Source organism: Aythya marila (assembly GCF_965140915.1).
Source record: "Aythya marila genome assembly, chromosome: 31".
NCBI classification, from domain to species: domain Eukaryota; kingdom Metazoa; phylum Chordata; class Aves; order Anseriformes; family Anatidae; genus Aythya; species Aythya marila.
In genome coordinates this window covers 952,099-973,936 of record NC_139072.1, presented here as the reverse complement: position 1 = coordinate 973,936, position 21,838 = coordinate 952,099, and the positions used below count along the sequence as shown (strand labels likewise).

Here is a 21,838-nt window from a genome sequence, read left to right as displayed (position 1 = left end):
CACCCCAAGCATTTATTTTTTTTTTGGGGGGGGGGCCACAGGACCCCCCCCCAGGGTCCAACTGGGAGGCAACTGGGATGGGAACTGGTGCAACTGGGAGCTGGGGGGGGGGGGGGGCACCAGCACCCACGCAGGCGGGGGCCGGGACTTGCCGTGACGCACGGCCACGTCATGGAGGGGGGGGGGGGGGACAAAAAAAAAAGGGGGGGGGGGGCCGAAAAAAATGTGCCCCCCCCCCCAAATTTTCTGTGCCCCCCCCCCCCCAGGCTCCGCCGCCCCCCCCGCGCCCCCCAGGACCGCCCCACGGTGCTGACCCACACTCAGGTGGGGGGGTAATTTTTTTGTTTTTTTTTTGGGGGGGGGGGGCCCAAAAAATATTTGGGGGGGGGTCTCACCTCTTCCCCCCCCCCCCACAGGTGCCCCCCGAGGGGGGGTCGTGCCCCCCCCTGCTGCACGTCCACCACCCCGGGGTGCTGGTGATGAGGACGCGGCTCCCCCCCCCCCACGGTGAGCTCCCCCCCCACCCCCAAAATAATCAAATTAAAGTCTGGGGGGGTCATGAGGACCCCCCCCCAAAAAAAAAAATCCCCCCCAGGCCCCCCCAGCTTCGAGCGGGCCCCTTCGCCCCCCCCCTCCGGGAGCGAGCCCCCCCCCAGCGCCGCCCCCCAGCCCCCCAGGTGAGTAAAAGGTGGTTTTTTTTTTGGGGGGGGGTCCCTAAATTTTTGGGGACCCCCCCCCAAATATTTTATTTTTGCCCCCCCCCCAGGGCCCCCCGTTGTGAGCTGGGGGAGGTGGCGCAGTGCCTGCGGCAGCTGGAGCGCATCCAGGAGCTGGAGCAGCAGGTTTTTTTTTTGGGGGGGGGGGGGCAACCCCCCCGACCCCCCCCCCCAAAATATCCCAGACCCCCCCCCTAAATATTCCACCCCCCCACCAAAAAAACCCAGCCCCCCCCCACCCATTTCACTGCAATCCTCATCTCTTGTGCCCCCCCATCCATCTCCTCCTGCCCCCCCCCAAAAAATTTTGCCCCCCCCCCCCATCCGTCTCATTGCCCCCCCCCCCAAGGAAAAAAATGTGCCCCCCCCAACCCATCCCCGTGCCCCTAAATCCTCCTCGGGCCCCCCCAAACCCATCCCTGTGCCCCCCCCAAACCTTTGCCCCCCCCACCTTGTGCCCCCCCCCAAACAAAATGACCCCCCCAAAAAAATGACCCCCCCCAAACTTCTGGCCCCCCCAAAATTAAAATTTGACCCCCCCAAATCCCCCTCCTGCCCCCCCAAACCCATCCCCATGCCCCCCAAACCCATCCCTGTGACCCCCCCAAACCTTTGCCCCCCCCCACCTTGTGCCCCCCCTTTAAAAAAATGCCCCCCCCAAAAAAATGACCCCCCCCAAATTTCTGACCCCCCCCAAAATAAAAATTGACCCCCCCAAATCCCCCTCCTGCCCCCCCAAACCCATCCCCGTGCCCCCCCCAAACCTTCCCCCCCACCTTGTGCCCCCCCCTTAAAAAAAAGGCCCCCCCCCAAAAAATGACCCCCCCAAAAAACTTCTGCCCCCCCCCCCAAAATGTTCCCCCCCCCCAAACCTTCCCCCCCCAACTTTTAACCCCCCCAACCCCCCCTTAAAAAAATACCCCCCCCCAAAAAAAACCACACATCACTCCCAATAAAAAAACTTCTGCCCCCCCCCGAAAAAAAAATTAAAAATAATTAAAAATTGACCCCCCCCCCCCCAAATTTTTGCCCCCCCCCCCCCCCAGCTGGCCCGCGAGCGGCACCGCCTGGGGCTGTTGCAGGCGCAGCTGATCCGGAGGGGCCCCCCCAGCACGGTAAGGGGGGGGGGGGACCCCAAAAATTAGGGGGGTGGCGACCCCCCCCCCCCCAAAAAAAAAAACCCTCACACCCCCTTAAAAAATTTTGTGCCCCCCCCCAGGCCCCCCCAGGGAAGGACCCAGCCCCTCTATGGGGGGGGGGCGAGGAGACGGAGCCCCCCCCGGGGCACCCTTGGGAGCACGGCCGGCTCTGCCCAGGTGAGTGGGGGGGGGGGGGGGGTGTCCCCAAATTTTTTTTTTGGGGGGGGGGCAAGGGGACAATTTTTTATTGCCCCCCCCCCCCCCCAGAATTGGAGTACTACCGGCTCAGCACCGCCCGGCCCCCCTACACCTACGCCATGCTCATTCGCTGGGTGAGTGCCCCCCCCCCCAAAAATATTTTAGGACCCCCCCCAAACCCTTTAGACCCCCCCCCCAAATCCTTTAGGACCCCCCCAATCCTTTAGACCCCCCCCCAAATATTTTAGGACCCCCCCCCAATCCTTTAGGACCCCCCCCCAAATATTTTAGGACCCCCTCAATCCTTTAGGACCCCCCCAATCCTTTAGACCCCCCCCCAAATATTTTAGGACCCCCCCCCAAACCCTTAAGACCCCCCCCAGACCCTTTAGACCCCCCCCCCAAATATTTTAGGACCCCCCCAAACCCTTTAGGACCCCCCCAATCCTTTAGACCCCCCCCCAGACCATTAAGACCCCCCCCAAACCCTTAAGACCCCCCCCCAAAACCCTTCAGGACCCCCCCCACCCCATAACCCCCCCCCCAAACCATCCCAAAGCCCCCCCCCGTGCGCCCCCCCCCCAAATTTTTTACCCCCAGCCCCATTTATCCCCCCCCTTTATCCCATATCCCACCCCCCCCAGACCCCACTGCCCCCCCCTGTGACCCTATAACGTCCCTATAACCCCAAATTGCCCCCCCCAAAAAATTGCCCCCCCCCAAAAATTTGCCCCCCCCCAAATTTTTTACCCCCACCCCCTTTTACCCCTGCCCCCCTTTATCCCATATCCCAGACCCCAATGACCCCCCCCATGACCCTATAACGTCCCTATAACCCCAAAATGCCCCCCCCCCAAAAAATTGCCCCCCCAAAAAAAAAATTTGCCCCCCCCCCAATTTTTTTACCCCCACCCCCATTTATCCCACCCCCCCCTTTTATCCCATATCCCAGACCCCACTGCCCCCCCCATGACCCTATAACGTCCCTATAACCCCAAATTGCCCCCCCCCCAAAAAAATTGCCCCCCCCAAAAAAAATTGCCCCCCCCCAAAAAAATTCCCCCCCCCATTTATCCCACCCCATTTATCCCCCCCCCTTTTACCCCTGCCCCCCTTTATCCCATATCCCAGACCCCACTGCCCCCCCCGTGACCCTATAACGTCCCTATAACCCCAAAATGCCCCCCCCAAAAAAAATTGCCCCCCCCCCCAAAAAAAAATTTGCCCCCCCCCCCAAAAAAAATGTGCCCCCCCCCCCCCCCCCAGGCCATCCTGGAGTCCCCCCAGCGGCAGCGCACCCTGGGCGAGATCTACCACTGGTTCAGCCGCATGTTCGGGTATTTCCGCCACAACACCGCCACCTGGAAGGTTTGGACCCCCCCCCAAAAACCCCAAAATTTCCCTGGGGGGGTGGGGGGATCCCAATGACCCCCCCCGACCCCAAAAGTGCCCCCCCCAGGAGCTGGGACCCCCCCCAAATCCCCCAAATCCTCTCCGGATCAAGGAGAGCTTGGGATCCTCCCCCTATGGTAGTAGGGAAAGGGGGACCCCAAAATCTTTTGGGACCAACCCCAAAAACCCCAAAATTTCACTGGGGGGGGTAGGGGGATCCCAATGACCCCCCCCGACCCCAAAAGTGCCCCCCCCAAGAGCTGGGACCCCCCCCAAATCCCCCAAATCCCCCCCGGATCAAGGAGAGCTCAGTGTGGTGATAGGGAAGGGGGACCCCAAAAACTCCTCCTGGGACCCCAAAAATTCCTGGGACCCCCCCCAGAAACCCCAAAAATTCACTGGGGGGGTGGGGGGATCCTAATGACCCCCCCCGACCCCAAAAGTGCCCCCCCCGGGAGATGGGACCCCCCCAAATCCCCCAAATCCTCTCCGGATCAAGGAGAGCTCAGTGTGGTGATACGGGAGGGGGGACCCCAAAAACTCCTCCTGGGACCCCAAATTCTCCCTGGGACCCCCCCCAAAAACCCCAAAATTTCACTGGGGGGGGTGGGGGGATCCTAATGACCCCCCCCCCCGACCCCAAAAGTGCCCCCCCCAGGAGCTGGGACCCCCCCAAATCCTCCAAATCCTCTCCGGATCAAGGAGAGCTCAGTGTGGTGATAGGGAAAGGGGACCCCAAAAACTCCTCCTGGGACCCCAAAAATTCCTGGGACCCCCCCCAGAAACCCCAAAAATTCACTGGGGGGGTGGGGGGATCCTAATGACCCCCCCCGACCCCAAAAGTGCCCCCCCCAAGAGCTGGGACCCCCCCAAATCCCCCAAATCCTCTCCGGATCAAGGAGAGCTTGGGATCCTCCCCCTATGGTAGTAGGGAAAAGGGGACCCCAAAATCTTTTGGGACCAACCCCAAAAACCCCAAAATTTCCCTGGGGGGGTGGGGGGATCCTAATGACCCCCCCCGACCCCAAAAGTGCCCCCCCCGGGAGATGGGACCCCCCCAAATCTCCCAAATCCTCTCCGGATCAAGGAGAGCTCAGTGTGGTGATAGGGAAGGGGGACCCCAAAAACTCCTCCTGGGACCCCAAAATCTCCCTGGGACCCCCCCCAGAAACCCCAAAAATTCACTGGGGGGGTGGTGGGAATCTAATGAGCCCCCCCGACCCCAAAAGTGCCCCCCCCCGGAGCTGGGACCCCCCCAAATCCTCCCCACATCAGGGTGGGCTCAGGAACCTCCCCAGGGTGGTGATAGGGAAGGGGGGACCCCAAAAATCTCCCGGGGACCCCAAAAAACTCCTCCTGCGACCCCAAAAACTCCTGGGACCCCCCCAGGTACCCCAAAACCCAGCTGGGACCCCAAAACCCCCCCCCGTGCCCCCCCCAGCACCCCAAAACCCCCTTACCTGCACCGCGGGCCACTAAAACACCCCCTGGAGCTTACCCAAAACCCCCCGAAACTACCCCAAAACCCCTAAAAAACCCCAAAAGGGGTGGGGGTGACCCCAAATTTTATGGGGTGCCCCCCCCCCAGAACGCCGTGCGCCACAACCTGAGCCTCCACAAGTGCTTCGTGCGGGTGGAGAACGTGCGCGGCGCCGTCTGGACCGTGGACGAGGCCGAATTTCGGCGCAAGAGGGGGCAGCGCTACCCCAGGTACCCCAAAATCCCCCCCCCCGACCCTAAAATCTCCCCCCCGAACCCCAAAAGCTCCCCCCGAACCCCAAAAACTCCCCCTCTACACCCTAAAATCCCCCCTAATCCCATCCCCAACTCCACAGGGACTGCGACCTCAAGCTCTTCTTGCCCCCCCGCAGCTGAGAGGACCCCAAAAACAAAAGGGGGGGGTACAGGAGGACCCCAAAACCCCATTGGGGGGGTTTGGGGGACCCCAAAACCCCCCCCAAAAAAGAACACAACACCCCAAAACCGTAGTGGGGGCTTTATTGGCACCATAAAGAAACCTCCTCCGCCGTCGCTGTGTTTTAGGGGAGCATCCCCGCTCCCCCCCCAAACCCCGTAAGGTCTGGGGGGGGTTGCGGGGACCCCCCCCCCATAAATTTTTGGGGGGGTTTTAGGGTTTTTTTTTTGGGGTTCAGGCGTGGCGGGCCCGGGCGGCCAGCAGGGCGTTCTCCTCCCGTAGAGCCCGGCAGTCGCTGAGGATGCGGTCGAGGCTGGCGGGGGGCTTGGCGTTCGTCTCCCCCTCGATCTTAGGGAACGGAAAACATTGAGGGGGGGGTCCCAAAAATTAGTGGGGGGGTCCCAGAAATTACTGGGGGGGGGCACGCGAAGTTTCGGGGGGAATCCCATAAAATTTGGGGCCGCGCGTTTAGGGGGGACGGAGGGGAAAGGGATGCAAGTGAATACCCCAAGAGCCCTGAGGGGGGGGTAAATAGCCCCGGGGGGGGGGTAAATAGCCCTGGGGGGGCCCCAAATTTATCTTGCCCCCCCCCAAAATCGCATCGTGACCCCCCCGGACCCCAAAAATCCCAAAAAAGCCCCCACCTGCTCCTCCAGGTCGCGGATCTCCCGCTGGATCGTGCCCGTGTCCTCGATGGTCTGGATGAGCTGGGCACAATTCTGCGGGGGGGGAGCACAGAAAAATTCAGGGGGGGGCACCCCAAAAATCTTCACCCCCCCCCAGCACCCTAATTCCACCCCCCCCCCCAAAAAAAAAGCCCCCCTTTTACCTCATGCAGCGCCGCCAGGTACTTGTAGGCTTTCCTCACCACCTCATCCCGCTTGGCATCCTAGGGGGGGGGGCCACAATTTTTTTGGGGGGGGGGGCACCCCAAATTGTACCCCCCCATCCCATTAACAACCCCAAAATCCCCTTTAAATCCCCTTTGTGCCCCCCAAAATCCCCTTTAAACCCCCCAAGAACCCCCCCCAGGGATCCCCCAAACCTCTCAGCGCCCCCCCCAAAAAAAATTTAGGGCCCCCCCCCAAAGCTCCTAGCCCCCTCCCCGAATTTTTAGGGCCCTCCCCGAATTTTTAGGGCCCTCCCCAAATTTTTAGGGCCCCCCCCCCAAATTTTTAGGGCCCCCCCAAACCTTAAAGAGCAGCTCGTCGGTGACGCTGAAGGTCCGCTCCAGCTTCCCCACCAGGGCGTTGATCTCCTTCTGCAGCCCCCTCGTGTCCACCAGGATCTTTTTTTTGGGGGGGGGGCCACACCACAATCTTGGGGTGCTGCCCCCCCCAAATTTTAGGATTTCCCCCCCCCACCCCCCTAATTTTACCCCCCATCGCCCCCAATCCCTCTCCGACGCCGTGCAAAACGACCGAACGCCCCCAAAACCCCCCCCCAGCCCCCTTCCCGAAAGCCACGGGGACCCCAAAACCCCCCCCCCCGGCCCCGTTAACCCCCCCCCTATAAAAATTTAGGGTCCCCCCCCCCAAAAAAAAACCTTTCCGATCTCCTCCTTTTGCTTGCGGATGTTGCCCACGATCTCCAGGATGCGCTGGGTGTAGACGGCGCGCGAGACATCGCGGGGCAGCGCCTCCAGCTCCAAAACCTGCCCCATGGGGGGGTTAAATTTTAATCCCGACAGCCCCCCCCTAAAAAAAAAGCCCCTTCCCCTATAAAAAATCCTTTTTCCCTATAAAAAATCCCCGTTTTTTGCTCACCAGCTGCTTGTAGAGCTCCTCCTTGCGCCGCGCTTCCTCGGCCGCCGAGCGGCTCCGCTCGTGCAGGGCTCGGATCTCCGCCAGCCGCCGCGAGGATTCCAGCTGCAATAGGGTTTTTTTGGGGGGGTTTAGGGCACCCCAAAAGACACCGAGGGGTCCCCCAAACCCGCACGGGGTCCCTCGGACCCCAAAAACCCATCCGGAGTGGGATCTTAGAGCCTCAAAGTTATAGGGAGTCTCTGGGAAGGCATGATCATAAATGGAGTGGTTTTACCCCAAAACCTGCTGTGGGGTGGGAGACCCTAAAATTTGCTGCAAGAAGGACCCAGGGACCCCAAAAGTCACCCCAAAAGGGACCCAGGGACCCCTCGGACCCCAAAAACCCATCTGGAGTGGGATCTTAGAGCCTCAGAGTTATAGGGAGCCCCTGGGAATGCGCGATCATAAATGGAGTGATTCTACCCCAAAACCTACTGTGGGGTGGGAGACCCTAAGGACCCTAAAATTTGCTGCAAGAAGGACCCAGGGACCCCAAAAGTCACCCCAAAAGGGACCCAGGGATGGCAAAAGTCACCCCAAAGGGGACCCAGGGACCCTAAAAGTCACCCAGGGAGCCCAAAAGTCACCCCAAAGGGGACCCCAGCGCCCTTGGGACCCCAAATCCTACTGAGAAGGGGACGCAGGGACCCCAAACCCACCAGGAAGGGGTCCTCAGAACCCCAAAACCTAACAGCGGGACCCAAGAAACCCCAAAACCCACCCCGAGGCTCCCCAAAACCCACCCCAGAGAAACCAGGGGACCCCAAAACCCCCCTGGGAAGGCGCCCCAAAGCCTTAGGGACACCCCAAAGCCACATTTGGGGACCCCGGAGCCTTTGGAGACCTCCCCCTTAAATAAAAGAAGATCGCCGAGACCCTAAATCCGTCGAAACGGCCCCAAAAATTCCTCCCCCCTCACCTGAGCGGAGTCCCGGAGGGCGCGGAGGTGCCGGTACTGGGCGAGGAGGGGACCCCGGTGCCGTTCCCACTGCGCCGCCAGGCTGACGATGCGCCGGCTGCTGGCCTCCACCACCAGCTGAGCACCCCAAAAACGACCCTAAGCATCACCCCAAAACCACCCCGCACCCCAAAAATCACCCCCGGAGCCCCAGATCCCTTCGAAATGCGACGTAGCAGCCCGAAATCAGCCCCCCGGTAGCCCTAAACCAGACCAAACGACCCCAAAAGTGGCCGCAGCAACCCAAAACCAGCCCCAGCACCCCAAAAATTGGTCCCAGGACCCCAAAAAGCAGCCCCAGCACCCCCAAGCCAGTCCCAACAACCCCAAAAGTGGCCCCAGCATCCCCAAGATGGTCCCAACAACCCCAAAAGTGGCCCCAGCATCCCTAAAACTGGTCCCAGCACCCCTAAAACTGGTCCCAACAACCTCATAAGTGGCAATACCCCAAAACTGGCCTCAATAACCCCAAAACTGGCCCCTACACCCCCAAGCCAGTCCCAACAACCCCAAAAACGACCCCCACACCCCAAAAATCATCCCGGGAGCCCCAGATCCCTTCAAAATGTGACGTAGCAGCCCGAAATCAGCCCCCCGGAAGCCCTAAACCAGACCAAACAACCCCAAAAGTGGCCCCAGTAACCCCAAGAACTGGTCCCAGTACCCCAAAAACTGGTCCCAGTACCCCAAAAAGCAGCCCCAGCACCCCCAAGCCAGTCCCAACAACCCCAAAAGTGGCCCCAGCATCCCCAAGATGGTCCCAACAACCCCAAAAGTGGCCCCAGTAACCCCAAAACTGGCCCCAACACCCCAAAACCGGCCCCAGTGACCCTAAGCCAGTCCCGACAACCCCAAAAGTGGCCCCAAGACCCCAAAACTGGCCCCTACACCCCCAAGCCAATCCCAACCCCAAAACCGACCCCTGCACCCCAAAACCAGCCCCAGCGACCCTAAGCCAGTCCCGAAAACCCCAAAAGTAGCCTCAGCACCCCAAAAATAGCTCCAGCACCCCAAAAGCTGCTCCTGCAACCCCAAAACCACCCCATAAACCCCCCCAAACTCCCCCAATTCCACCCCGCAATCGCCCCCCCGTCCCCAAACCTCCCCTTAACCTCCCGTTAAGCCCCTTGCTGCCCCCCCAGCGTCCCCCAAACTGCCCCCCGCAGTCCCACGGGGGTGCCCGACCCCAAAAAAATGCCCCCACCCTAAAAAAAAAGCCCCAAGCCCCCCCCCTTACCTGCAGCTTGTCCATATTATTCTGCGCGTCCGGCAGCAGCTCCACCGCCCGCGCCTTCAGCCTCAGGGCGGCCTCGCGCCCCCCCAGCGCCAAACGGCCCTGCTGCACCTCCTCCTCCACCTCGGGGGGGGGACAAAAAGGACTTTTAGGGCACCCCAAACCCTAAAAGGTGGCCCCCCACCCTATAAAATCCCCCACCTGGTTCAGGCTGAGCTGGGCGTCCCGGAGCTCGCCGCGGGTGCCGGCGAGGTCGGAGTCCAAGCGGGCCAAATTTGCCTCCAACGCCGCCTCCTGGAGGGCTCCCGGCTCCTGGATTTTGGGGTGGGGGGGCACGGGGATGAGGTTGGGGCACCCTAAAACCCCCCCCTAAAAAAATTATGGGGTTATCAGGAGGTTTCAGGGTGAACGGGGCCCGTACCTCCTCGGAGATTCCCGAGGGCTGCGCGCTCTCGGCGGCCGGCTGTAGTTGCTGCAGGAGGATTTGGGGGTCCTGTGGGGTGAAAAGGGGTCAGCCCCCCACCCTAAAAGTAGCCCCCCACCCTAAAAGTAGCCCCCCACCCCAAAAATAGCCCCACACCCTAAACAACCCCACCCGATCCCAAACAGCCTCCCCCGACCCCGTACGCGCAGCCCCTGAGCCCAAATAATGCCAAACGAGCGCCCCCACCCCAAATCTCTGCGACCCCAAATGACCCCCCCGACCCCAAATGCCCCCCTGACCCCAAAAAAAACACCCCACCCCAAACCCCCGTGACCCCAAATGACCCCCCTGACCCCAAACGCTCTCCCCCAACCTAAACAACACCCTCTGACCCCAAATGACCCCAAACAACCCCCCCGACCCCAAACAAACCCCCCTGACCCCAAATGACCCCAAACGACCCCCCCGACCCCAAATGACCCCAAACAATCCCCCCGACCCCAAATGACCCCAAACAGCCTCCCTGACCCCAAACCATGTCCCCCCCAACCCCAAACGCCCCCCCGACCCCCAAGAGACCCCCCCAACCCCAAACGACCCCAAAGAGCCCCCCCAACCCCAAACGACCCCAAAGAGCTCCCCCCAACCCCAAATGACCCCAAACAAACCCCCTGACCCCAAATAACCCTAAACAATCCCCCCCAGACCCCAAACCCCCCCCGACCCCAAATGACCCCAAACCAACCCCCTTGACCCCAAACAGCCCCCCCGACCCCAAATGACCCCAAACAGCCCCCCCGACCCCAAACGACCCCAAACAGCCCCCCCGACCCCAAATGACCCCAAACAACCCCCCTGACCCTAAACAACCCCAAACGACCCCAAATCCCCCCCCCCCCGACCCCAAACGCCCCCCCACCTGCTCGTGGGTCAGATGCTGGCTGCGGGTGAAGCGAGACCCCTTAGGCAGGGCCCCCCCCCCGCCACCGCCGCCCCCCCCGACCCCAAAAGCCTCCTGGAGCCATGTAGGGTCCAGGGGGGGGTTGTAGGGCCGGGGGGGGGCAGCGGGGGGGGGCCAAGCCTGGCGCAAAACCTCCAGGACCCGCAGCCGCCCCCGCTGCCGCTTCCGCCCTACATATTCCTGGAAGGGGGGGGGGGGGCACAACAAAAAGGGGGGGGTCAGAGCCATAAAAAGGTCCAAACTGGCCCCCCCCGGGATAAATTTGTAGGATTTCGCCCCCACTATTTATATAGGTTTTTTTTTTTTACCTGGGGGGGCAAGCGGGAAGCCAAACCGGGGCCCCCCCACTCGGCCTCCCAGTCGCGGCGGGCGCTGAGCTGGGCGCTGTGGGTCTCCAGTAGGGCCGGGGGGGTCCAGGAGAAAAGGGGGGGTTGCTCCGTCACGGGGGGGGCCCCCCCCCGGAAATATTCCTGTAGCTCTAAGGGGGGGGTCGAGGGGTAAGAAACGCCCCCCCCTCGGGGTCTGCGCGGCCCAGGATCGGCAGAAAAGTGATCAAAAAGGAGCCCCCCCCCCCCCTAAAATGAATGGGCTGGGAATAAAAGAGCCCCCCCCACTTGAAAAGAGCCCCCCCCAATTAAAAAGAGCCCCCCCAAAATTAATAGGAGCCCCTCCCAATTAAAAAGAGCCCCTCCCCAAATTAATAAGAGCCCCCCCTAAATTAATGAGAGCCCCCCCAAATTAATGAGACCCCCCCAATCAAAAAGAGCCCCTCTTAATTAATAAGAGCCCCCCCCACTTAATAAGAGCCCCCCCTAAATAAGAGCCCCCCCTAAATTAATAAAAGCCCCCCCAATTAAAAAGAGCCCCCCAAGTTAATAAGAGCCCCTCCCAATTAAAAAGAGCCCCCCCAAATTAATAAGAGCCCCCCCAAAATTAATAGGAGCCCCTCCCAATTAAATTGAGCCCCCCCTCAATTAATGAGACCCCCCCAATTAAAAAGAGCCCCCCCAAAATTAATAAGAGCCCCTCCCAATTAAAAAGAGCCCCCCCTAAATTAATAAGAGCCCCCCCCAATTAATAAGAGCCCCCCCAAATTAATAAGAGCCCCCCCAATTAAAAAGAGCCCCTCTAAATTAATAAGAGCCCCCCCTAAATTAATAAGACCCCCCTCAATTGAAAAGAACCCCTCCTAAATTAATAAGAGCCCCCCCCAATTAATAAGAGCCCCCCCAAATTAATAGGAGCCCCTCCCAACTAAAAAGAGCCCCCCCCAAAATAAAAAGACCCCCTAAAATAAAGCCCCCCCCCGAAGAAAAAGCCCTCTTCCCAAAAGAAATAATTATCCAAAAATAAAAAGCCCCCCCCCAAAATAAATCTCGGCCTCCCCATAGCTCCTCCTGCACCCCAAAATCCCCCCCCCAATTTTTTTTTACCTGGGGGGCCCCCGCTCTGGGGCAGGACCAGGGGGCAGGTGGTGAAGGGGCGCAGGTGACCGACTCCCTGGGGGGGGGGGGCATAATTAATCCCTTAATTAACCCCCCCCAACAATAATAGGATAAAAGGGGGGGGGATTTTTGGGGTGCCCCCCCCCCCAAGCACTCACCTGCAGGCGTTGCAGCCGGGGGGGGCGGCAGGGGGGGGGCACCCAGGGGGTCCCCAGCTGCTCCCTGATGCGAGCGCCCACCGCCCGCAGCAGCGCCCCGGTTTTCCCTGGGGGGGGTAAAAAAAAAAAGGGGGGGGTTAAAACCGAATTTTACACCCCCCCCGACCCCAAATGACCCCAAACAAACCCCCCGACCCCAAACAACCCCCCCCGACCCCAAATGACCCCAAACAACCCCCCTGACCCCAAACAACCCCCCCGCCCCCCAATGACCCTAAACGACCCCCCCGACCCTAAATGACCCCGAACAGCCCCCCTGACCCCAAATGACCCCAAACAAACTCCCTTGACCCCAAACAAACCCCCCGACCCCAAATGACCCCAAATGACCCTAAACGACCCCCCCGACCCCAAACAACCCCCCTTAACCCCAAACATCCACCCCCTTGACCCCAAACAATCCCCCGACCCCAAATGACCCCAAATGACCCTAAATGACCCCCCCGACCCCAAATAACCCCAAACAAACCCCCTTGACCCCAAACAACCCCCCCGACCCCAAATGACCCCAAATGACCCTAAACAACCCCCCCGACCCCAAATGACCCCGAACAAACCCCCCGACCCCAAATGATCCCAAACAAACCCCCTTGACCCCAAACAATCCCCCGACCCCAAATGACCCTAAACGACCCCCCCGACCCCAAATAACCCCAAACAAACCCCCTTGACCCCAAACGACCCCAAACAACCCCCCCCGACCCTAAACAGCCCCCCTGACCCCAAAGAACCCCCCCGACCCCAAACAATCCCCCCGACCCCAAACAGCCCCCCTGACCCCAAACATCCACCCCCTTGACCCCAAACGACCCCCCCGACCCCAAACGACCCCAAACAACTCCCCCGACCCCAAACAAACCCCCTTGACCCCAAACAACCCCCCCGACCCCAAATGACCCTAAACGACCCCCCCGACCCCAAATGACCCCAAACAACTCCCCCTTGACCCCAAACAACCCCCCCGACCCCAAAAGACCCCAAACAAACCCCCTTGACCCCAAATGACCCCAAACAACCCCAAACAACCCCCCTTGACCCCAAACATCCACCCCCCCGACCCCAAACGCCCCCAAACAACCCCCCCGACCCCAAACGACCCCAAACATCCACCCCCCTGACCCCAAACAACCCCCCCGACCCCAAATGACCCTAAACGACCCCCCCGACCCCAAACATCCACCCCCTTGACCCCAAACTAACCCAAACAACCCCCCTTGACCCCAAACATCCACCCACCTGACCCCAAACAACCCCCCCGACCCCAAATGACCCTAAACGACCCCCCCGACCCCAAACATCCCCCCTGACCCCAAACGACCCCCCCGACCCCAAATGACCCCGAACCCCCCTTGACTCCAAACGACCCCAAATGACCCCAAACAACTCCCCCTTGACCCCAAACAACCCCCCCGACCCCAAAAGACCCCAAACAAACCCCCTTGACCCCAAATGACCCCAAACAACCCCAAACAACCCCCCTTGACCCCAAACATCCACCCCCCCAACCCCAAACGCCCCCAAACAACCCCCCCGACCCCAAACGACCCCAAACAACCCCCCCGACCCCAAATGACCCTAAACGACCCCCCCAACCCCAAACAACCCCCCCGACCCCAAATGACCCCAAATGACCCTAAACAACCCCCCCGACCCCAAATAACCCCAAACAAACCCCCTTGACCCCAAACGACCCCAAACAACCCCCCCGATCCTAAACAGCCCCCCTGACCCCAAACGACCCCAAACAACCCCCCCCGACCCTAAACAGCCCCCCTGACCCCAAAGAACCCCCCCGACCCCAAACAGCCCCCCTGACCCCAAACATCCACCCCCCAGACCCCAAACGACCCCCCCGACCCCAAACAACCCCCCTGACCCCAAACAACCCCCCTGACCCCAAATGACCCCAAACAACTCCCCCAACCCCAAACAAACCCCCTTGACCCCAAACAACCCCCCCGACCCCAAATGACCCCAAATGACCCTAAACGACCCCCCTGACCCCAAACAACCCCCCCAAACCCCAAACGACCCCAAACAAACCCCCTTGACCCCAAACAACCCCCCCAACCCCAAATGACTCCAAATGACCCTAAACGACCTCCCCGACCCCAAACAACCCCCCCAAACCCCAAATGACCCCAAACAGCCCCCCCGACCCCAAATGACCCCAAACAACCCCCCCGACCCCAAACAACCCCCCTGACCCCAAACAGCCCCCCTGACCCCAAACATCCACCCCCTTGACCCCAAACGCCCCCAAACAACCCCCCCTGACCCCAAACGACCCCAAACATCCACCCCCCTGACCCCAAACGACCCCCCCCGACCCCAAAAGCCCCCCAAAACCTTACCGGGGGGCTCGTCCCCCCCCTCGCTTTCATCGCGGGGCAGTTTCTCCACCAGGAAGAGCAGCAGGCGCCGCGTGTCCTGCTCCGAGCTGTACAGGAACGTCTGGTACCCCACCTCGCCCCCAAAGCCCAGCTCCTGGGGGGGGGCCGGGGGGGTCAATCACCCCGAAACCCCCCCACAACGCTGCGGGGGTGTCCCAAATCCCGTAAAATTTTCATTATTTTTTTTTAAGTGGGGTCAATCACCCCGAAACCCCTCCAAAACCCCCCCAAAACCCCCCGTGGGTGTCCCAAACCCCTTATATTTCAAATTTTTTTTATTATGATTTTAATTTTATTTTTTATTTTTTTTATTTTTTAAATTTTTTAATTTTTTAATTTATTTAAAATTTTAATTATTTTTTTATTTTTTAATTTTTAGAATTCTTTAATTTTTTAAATTTTTTAAAATTTTTATTTTAATTTTTTTAATTTTTTAATTTTTAATTTTTTAATTTTTTAAATTTTTTAAATTTTTTAATTTTTTTAAAATTTTTTATTTTTCTTTAAGGGGGGGGGGTCATTACCTGACAGGCAGAGGCCAGGTCTGATTTAATTTTTTTAATTTTTTAATTTTTAATTTTTATTTTTTTTAATTTTTAATTTTTTTTATTTTTTTAAATTTTATTTTTTTTAATTTTTTTAATTTTAAAATTTTAAAATTTTATTTTTTTTTATTTTTTTTAAAGGGGGGGGGTCGTTACCTGACATGCGGAGGCCAGGTCTGATTTAATTTTTTAATTTTTTTAATTTTTATTTATTTATTTATTTATTTTTAAATTTTTAAAATTTTTTAATTTTTAAACTTTTTTTTTTTAATAATTTTTTCATTTTTTATTTTTTTTTAAGGGGGTGTCGTTACCTGACATGCGGAGGCCAGGTCTGATTTAATTTTTTAAATTTTTTAAATTTTTAAAGTTTTAAATTTTTTTAAATTTTTAATTATTTTAATTTTTTAACTTTTTAACTTTTTAAATTTTTAAATTTTTTAAATTTTTTTAAATTTTTTTTTAATTTTTTAATTTTTTAAGGGGGGGGGGTCGTTACCTGACAGGCGGCGGCCAGTTCCGAGGCCAGGCGGAACCTCGCGGAGATGCCGGGGGGGAGCTGTGGGCTCAGGGCCCCCCCCAGGGCCGGGCTGACGGCTCGCAGGCAGCGCACGGCCGCTTCCACCACCAGCTCCGGGCTCAGCCCCCCCACGCTCTGCACCTCCTCGGGCACCGACCTGGGGGGGGGTTTTATAGGGTCGGGGGGGTTACTTAGGGTTCGCCCCCCCCCCCCCGGCGTCCCAAGGGCTCTGCCAGGCAGGGGGGGGCGCCCCAAAGGACGAACGACCCCAAATTCTCCCCCCTCACCACCGATGACCCCCCAAGGAACCCAAAAGCCCCCCCCCCATTTTATAGGGTTTCTCCATCTTGCTTAGGTTCCCCCCCTTTTTTTTAGGATCCCCCCCTTTTTTTAGGTTCCCCCCTTTTTTTTAGGTCCCCCCCTTTTTTTAGGTTCCCCCCTTTTTTTAGGATCCCCCCCCTTTCTTACAACCCCCCCTTTCTTAGGATCCCCCCTTTTTTCCCCCCTTTCTTAGGATCCCCCTTTTTTTAGGTTCCCCCCCTTTTTTTAGGTTCTCCCCCCTTTTTTTAGGATCCCCCCTTTTTTTAGGTTCCCCCCCTTTTTTTAGGTTCCCCCCTTTTTTTAGGATCCCCCCTTTTTTTTAGGATCCCCCCTTTTTTTAGGATCCCCCCCTTTTTTTAGGATCCCCCCCTTTTTTTAGGTTCCCCCCCTTTTTCCCTTTTTTTTTTTTTTAGGATCCCCCCCCTTTTTTTTTTTAAGTCCCCCCCCCTTCTTAGGATCCCACACCCCTCCTTAGGACCCCCCCTTTTTTTTTTTAGGTTCCCCCCCTTTCTTAGGATTCCCCCTTTTTTTTAGGATCCCCCCCCTTTTTTTAGGATCCCCCCTTTTTTTAGGTTACCCCCTTTCTTAGGACCCCCCCCTTTCTTAGGATCCCCCCCCTTTTTTTAGGATTCCCCCCTTTTTTTAGGATTTCCCCCTTTTTTAGGATCCCCCCCCCTTCTTAATGTCCCCCCCCCTTTCTTAGCACCCCCCAAACCTTCCAGGACCCCCCCAAACTTTTCATCACCCCCCCTCCCACCTCCCCCCCCCCCAACCCCACACCCCCCCCAAAAACCACCCCAAATTTCTCCCCCCCCCCCCATTTTCCCCCCCCCCAAACACTCACGTCCCCACTTGTCGCAGGGAATGGATCAGGATTTTGTCCACCTCCTCCATGGTGGGGGGCGGGGGGGGGAGTCCCAAATCCTTACTTTTTTTGGGGTGGGAGCCCCAAAATCCTTTATTTTTGGGGTCCCCAAATCCTTTAAGGGGGGGGATCAGCGCGGAGCAAGGGGGCTCAGGAGCCCCTCAGCCATCCCCGCCCCCTCTCTCCTCCCACCCCCGGGCCCCATATCGATCCTAGAAGCAGGGAAATTCCCCTGGAGGGGGAGGGGCCCCGGATTTGGGGTAAAATCCCAAAGATTTGGGGCTCGCTCGGCCCCGCGCCGCCGGCCCCGCCCCGCCCCGCCCCGCCCCGCGTCACGTGCCGGGGGCCGCCCCCGGAAGTGAGGCCGCGCGCGCCGCCGCCATTTTGTTCGCCCCTCAGCCCCGCCGCCATTTTGTCCGCGGGTCGACAGCGCGGAGCGCGGCAGGCTCGGAGCCTGCGGCTGCCCGGCCGGAGGGAAATAAGAACAAAAAAAAAAGCTTTTAAATCGGGTTAATTTCTTGTTAATTAGTCATTAGGTAACTCGCTGTGAGCACATGGTTAAGTTTTAGTGATTTGTGTGAATATATGTATGATTCTGTCTTGTTTATAAAAGGAGCATAGCATCGGGGTGAGGTGTTCCTCCTGTGGGAGACACCTTTTTGCTTAGAAAAATTAATTTTTATGTAATTTTTTAAGCCTGTCTGTCAATAATTAGGTATAAAAGAGCAGTGAGGTGCATCAAACAGCGCGATTTCGAACAATCTGGTGATCCCCGGAGTGAGAGACCCACAAAGGGAACTGGCATCTGGTAAATTTACTGTGCTCGCTGGGGTTTTCTGACTGACAAATATTGGAAAATTGGTATTAATATTGTGGTAAATGCTCAAAGCAGGGATGACCAACGAGGTACGGCCACCTGAGGGGGAATTGATCAGGTAAAGTCAATGTTTCTGTGGCTCACATCAGCTTGGTTGAGAGGTTTATTGGTAAATATGAGATAATTGGACGTTCTAAGGGATCTGGTAACTTTAGTAAGGATTTTCTGGGAAATCTTCACTGTTTCTCTGCTGGCCTACCTCTGTCTGTCCTTTTAGCTTTGCTTATTTCTCTTTTTTTTACCGTTGTCTCCCTCTGTACTCCTTGAAGCCCACAGGCTGCAGCACATCGTGCCGGATCCACGCGAGGATTACGTCAAGCTATAAGAGAATCCGGCTGGAGGAATAAAATGCTCTAAAATACATAAAACTTGCCAGAGCAGGTACCTGGACGCCCTCCTGAATATGCAGCTTGCCTCCAGGACAGGCTTTATTACACCACCAAGGTGGGCAGAAGATAATTTTAAGGAGCACTTGATGGGTAGCCTGTTTGTAAACCAAGCCACGCCAATTTTTTAACTATTTAACTAAAAATGCTTTGTGGTAACAAAGGAAGACTCTTAGAGAGAGAATTTCTATAACTACTTTGTTTCCCAATGGAAGAGATGAAGAGGAAAGAAAAGCTACGTAAAAGAAAGAGGGCGCTCATTTATTTACCAGTTTTTGTATTATTTTAATTATTTAACTAAAATTTTTTTTTAAAAATATTTAATTATTTAATTAAATATTTGTATTTACCGTCAGCTTTTCAAGCACTGCGTGGAACAAGAAGAAGGAGTTGAGAAGGGGATGCAAGGCTAAAGGAATGCCAGCTCAGCAGGATTGTTGTAAATATTGTCATTAACCTGAAATTTGGGAGGGAGAATTTGTCCCCTAAAGCCTAGGGGTTCATCTGTGGAGCATAATTCCCATAAAAAAAGACAAAACTTGGCCCAGATGGCGAGTTGCTATCCCGATTTATACAAGATTTGGGGGCAATTAATCAAATTGTGCAAATACTGAATATTTTTTTTTACCAACTTCATGCAGCTGCTGCAAGACAAAGGGCACCGGGCGCCTCTTGCTGAGCTCCAGCTGTGTGAAAAAGGGAGCCAGTGGTCCAAGGACTGACACCTTGGAGTTTTTAGGAGAAAAAAATCTCATTTTGGGCCTGCTTACTGTGATGGCAATCTGTGCAATTATTGTTAAGGTAACACAGATATTTGCTGTATACTCCATAACAGTTAATTATTATGAATTTTTCATATTAGAATGGCCAAATACTAACTTAAAATAATGTTTTTAATCTGGAAGAGGCTCTGTTGGTACCACTGGCCACAAGGTGGCAAACGGAACTCAGGTACTGGAATTCCTGGAGGTTTTCACCCTCCCGAAAGTCTGTAATTTAGCAGAAAGCTCACCAAAAAGGTAAGTCTGCTGAACTAATCACCTGAGCTACAAAGGGCGGCATTTCCACCTTGTTATTAGAAACTATTTTATGAAAAGTTTACTCCCAAATTAAAACGCAGCTGGGGAAAGGTCGGTGTGACAAGCACAGAAGATGGAGTGTGGGAAATCAAAGGAAAACCTGTCCTGTGCCGTGCCTTGGTCTCAGACATGGAATTATTTGATGGAAAGATCTGTGGCAATATTAAATATTTAATAGCGTTACAAGCTGCAAAACCTGCCTCTTGTGTCCTCAGTATTTTATTTGGGGAACCAGGTGGTTTTATTAGGTACATGCTCTAAAGTTGTAAGTCAGGATGGTTTTATTAGGTACCTGTTCTGCTCTGTTCTTAGCGTTGTAAGTCGGGAATCGTGGATCCACGCCTGCAGCAAACTAGAAGGAAAAAAAAAAAAAAAAAAAAAGATTTATTTAGGTTGGAAAAGACCTTCAAGATCCTCAGGTGCAACCACCGAGTGCTGTAACACGCCTGAGGGGAAAACAGCCTGTTCTCAACCCAAAAATAGGATTATATGCTAACTCTCGGCAGGGAAATTCATGATGAATGATAGAAATTAATTATTTTTGGGGAAAAATGCATTATGGACTACGATATTGGTGAGTTATGTCTTACTGGAGACCAGCTGGCAGCCAGCGTTGTCAGCCAGCTTTAAATAACTTTTAAATAATTTAAAAATAGTCATTTTCTCTCAGGTATGATCAGGATCCATCTACGGCAGTGTCCTGGGAGGTATTTGGTCACAAAATGAGGAGAAAAACTCTGTCCCCGCCTGAGGTGAGGCTGAAGGAGGGGGACGCCGCCTGGCCGCCATTTTGTGCCCAGCTTGGTGCTGCCAAGCTGACCCATTCCGACCAAATTTGTGTTTTTTTTACCTAGAAAACGTGGAGTTGTGCCTCATTATTTTGCGTATAAGGGGAAAACTGCGTCTTTCTCCTTTATTTGGCCCGGCGAAATAAAATTCTGCCTTATTTTTTTTGAGCTTCGTGTGGGTCCAAGATGGCTGCCCGCAGTGAGGTGGCCGCGCTGCCGCGCAGCACGCTGGGAGATGTAGTTCGCGGCGCGGGGCCTGCTGGGAGATGTAGGCGGTGGGGGTGGGCGCGCGGGGCATGCTGGGGGATGTAGGCTGCGCTGGGGGGGTGAGGTGCGAGGCGCGGCTGGGTGGAGGTGGGGCTGTGAGGGGAAAATGTGGAGGAAATTGGGTTTATGAGGGGAAAGTGAGGGGAAAATGGGGTCTGTGAGGGGAAATTGGGGGGAAAAGGGGGTCTGTGGGGGAAAAGTGAGGGGAAAAGGAGGTCTGGGGGGGAAACTGAGGAGAAAAGGGGGTCTGTGAGGGGAAAATGGTGTCTGTGAGGGGAAATTGGGGGGAAAAGGGGGTATGCAGGGAAAAAGTGAGGGGAAAAGGGGGTCTGCGGGGGAAAAGTGAGGGGAAAAGGGTGTCTGGGGGGGGGAACTGAGGAGAAAAGGGGGGTCTGTGAGGGGAAAATGGGGTCTTTGAGGGGAAATTGGGGGGAAAAGGGGGTCTGCGGGGAAAAAGTGAGGGGAAAAGGGGGTCTGCGGGGGAAAAGTGAGGGGAAAGCGGGGTCTGGGGGGCTAAAATGAGGGGAAAACGGGGTCTGGGGGGCTAAAGGGAGGGGAAAATGGGGTCTGTGTGGGTAAAGTGAGGGGAAAAAGGGTCTGAGGAGGGGAAAGTGAGGGGAAAAGGGGGTCTGTGAGGGGAAAGTGAGGGGAAAATGGGGTCAGTGAGGGGAAAAGGGGGTCTGGGGGGGAAAGCAAGAGGAAAATGGGGTCTGTAAGGGGAAAAGGGGGTCTGGGGGGGTAAAGTGAGGGGAAAAGGGTCTGGGAGGGGAAGTGAGGGGAAAAGGGGGGTCTGTGAGGGGAAACTGAGGGGAAAATGGGGTCTGGGAGGATAAAGTGAGGGGAAAAAAAGGTCTGCAGGGGTAAAGTGAGGAGAAAAGGGGGTCTGGGGGTGGAAAACGGGGTGTGTAAGGGGAAAGTGAGGGGAAAAAGGGGTCTGGGGGGGGAAAGGGGGTCTGTGAGGGGAAAGTGAGGGGAAAGTGGGGTCTGCGAGGGGAAACTGGGGGGGAAAAGGGGTCTGTGAAGGGCAGCTGAGGGGAAAACGTCACCCGTGAAGAGCAGCTGGAGGGGAATGGTGCCCACGACGGGTGGCTGAGGTGAGAAAACAGCTCCTGGAAGGGAAAACGGCCCCGAGAGGAGTGCCTGGGGGGGGACACGGAGCCCCCAGCCCCACGTGCCCCCTCCTGACCCCACTCCTCTCCCCCCCTCCTGCCCCTTGTAGGGCCGGGATCTTTCCCCGTGCCCCCTTGCACACGCGTGTGCCCCGGTCCCAGCCGGGAGCTCCCTCGTTAAGCCCTTAATCTCCAGGCAGTAACGAGCCTGGGGACTGCAGGAGGAGCTGTGGAAAGGGCCGGGACCCCAAAAACCACCCCCAAACCCCCCCAAAATCCCCCC

The 21,838-nt window shown here is 56.5% G+C and overlaps 2 protein-coding genes and 1 long non-coding RNA gene across 6 annotated transcripts in view; 2 read left to right on the top strand and 1 right to left on the bottom strand.

Annotated features, from left to right (window-relative positions):
• Positions 1–5,473, top strand: part of FOXP3 (forkhead box P3) — a 60,721-nt gene extending 55,248 nt beyond the window's left edge. Inside the window, exons 2-11 of the mRNA XM_082781675.1 lie at positions 267–324; positions 417–507; positions 596–677; positions 767–842; positions 1,763–1,831; positions 1,936–2,032; positions 2,123–2,187; positions 3,320–3,421; positions 5,034–5,155; positions 5,281–5,473. Of these exons, the coding sequence (XP_082637801.1) occupies positions 480–507; positions 596–677; positions 767–842; positions 1,763–1,831; positions 1,936–2,032; positions 2,123–2,187; positions 3,320–3,421; positions 5,034–5,155; positions 5,281–5,320 (681 nt within the window). The 5' untranslated portion in view covers positions 267–324; positions 417–479 and the 3' untranslated portion in view covers positions 5,321–5,473. The remainder of the gene's footprint in view (positions 1–266; positions 325–416; positions 508–595; positions 678–766; positions 843–1,762; positions 1,832–1,935; positions 2,033–2,122; positions 2,188–3,319; positions 3,422–5,033; positions 5,156–5,280) is intronic.
• Positions 5,426–17,352, bottom strand: CCDC22 (CCC complex scaffolding subunit CCDC22). Its single transcript, XM_082781671.1, has 17 exons — positions 17,029–17,352; positions 15,843–16,020; positions 14,760–14,892; positions 12,346–12,452; positions 12,176–12,242; positions 11,051–11,220; positions 10,701–10,922; positions 9,779–9,850; positions 9,559–9,669; positions 9,361–9,480; positions 8,085–8,201; positions 7,127–7,228; positions 6,907–7,014; positions 6,553–6,648; positions 6,190–6,249; positions 6,005–6,079; positions 5,426–5,708 (listed from the first exon to the last, which is right to left on the bottom strand). Exons 1-17 carry the CDS (start codon positions 17,076–17,078, stop codon positions 5,595–5,597), a joined length of 1,902 nt encoding a protein of 633 aa, XP_082637797.1. The 5' UTR covers positions 17,079–17,352; the 3' UTR covers positions 5,426–5,594.
• Positions 17,353–17,568: 216 nt separating this feature from the next.
• Positions 17,569–20,279, top strand: LOC309888943. 4 transcript variants are annotated; one of them, XR_014319176.1, is made up of 4 exons: positions 17,569–18,370; positions 18,669–18,751; positions 18,954–19,331; positions 19,704–20,279. It is a non-coding gene; the product is annotated as an uncharacterized lncRNA (long non-coding RNA). The 4 variants fall into 4 exon arrangements; XR_014319175.1 differs by having other exon boundaries at positions 17,569–17,857; positions 18,196–19,331; XR_014319177.1 differs by having other exon boundaries at positions 17,569–18,751.
• Positions 20,280–21,838: the final 1,559 nt, after the last annotated feature.

What these genes read in the sequence shown, in the direction of transcription:
- CCDC22 (XM_082781671.1), bottom strand. Translation starts at nt 17,078, where the DNA reads ATGGAGGAGGTGGACAAAATCCTGATCCATTCCCTGCGACAAGTGGGG. An exon ending in CCTCGGGAATCTCCGAGGAG is followed by an intron (nt 9,670 to 9,778) that starts GTACGGGCCCCG and finishes CCCAAAATCCAG; the next exon opens with GAGCCGGGAGCCCTCCAGGA. An exon ending in ACCTGGCGGCGCTGCATGAG is followed by an intron (nt 6,080 to 6,189) that starts GTAAAAGGGGGG and finishes CCCCCCCCGCAG; the next exon opens with AATTGTGCCCAGCTCATCCA.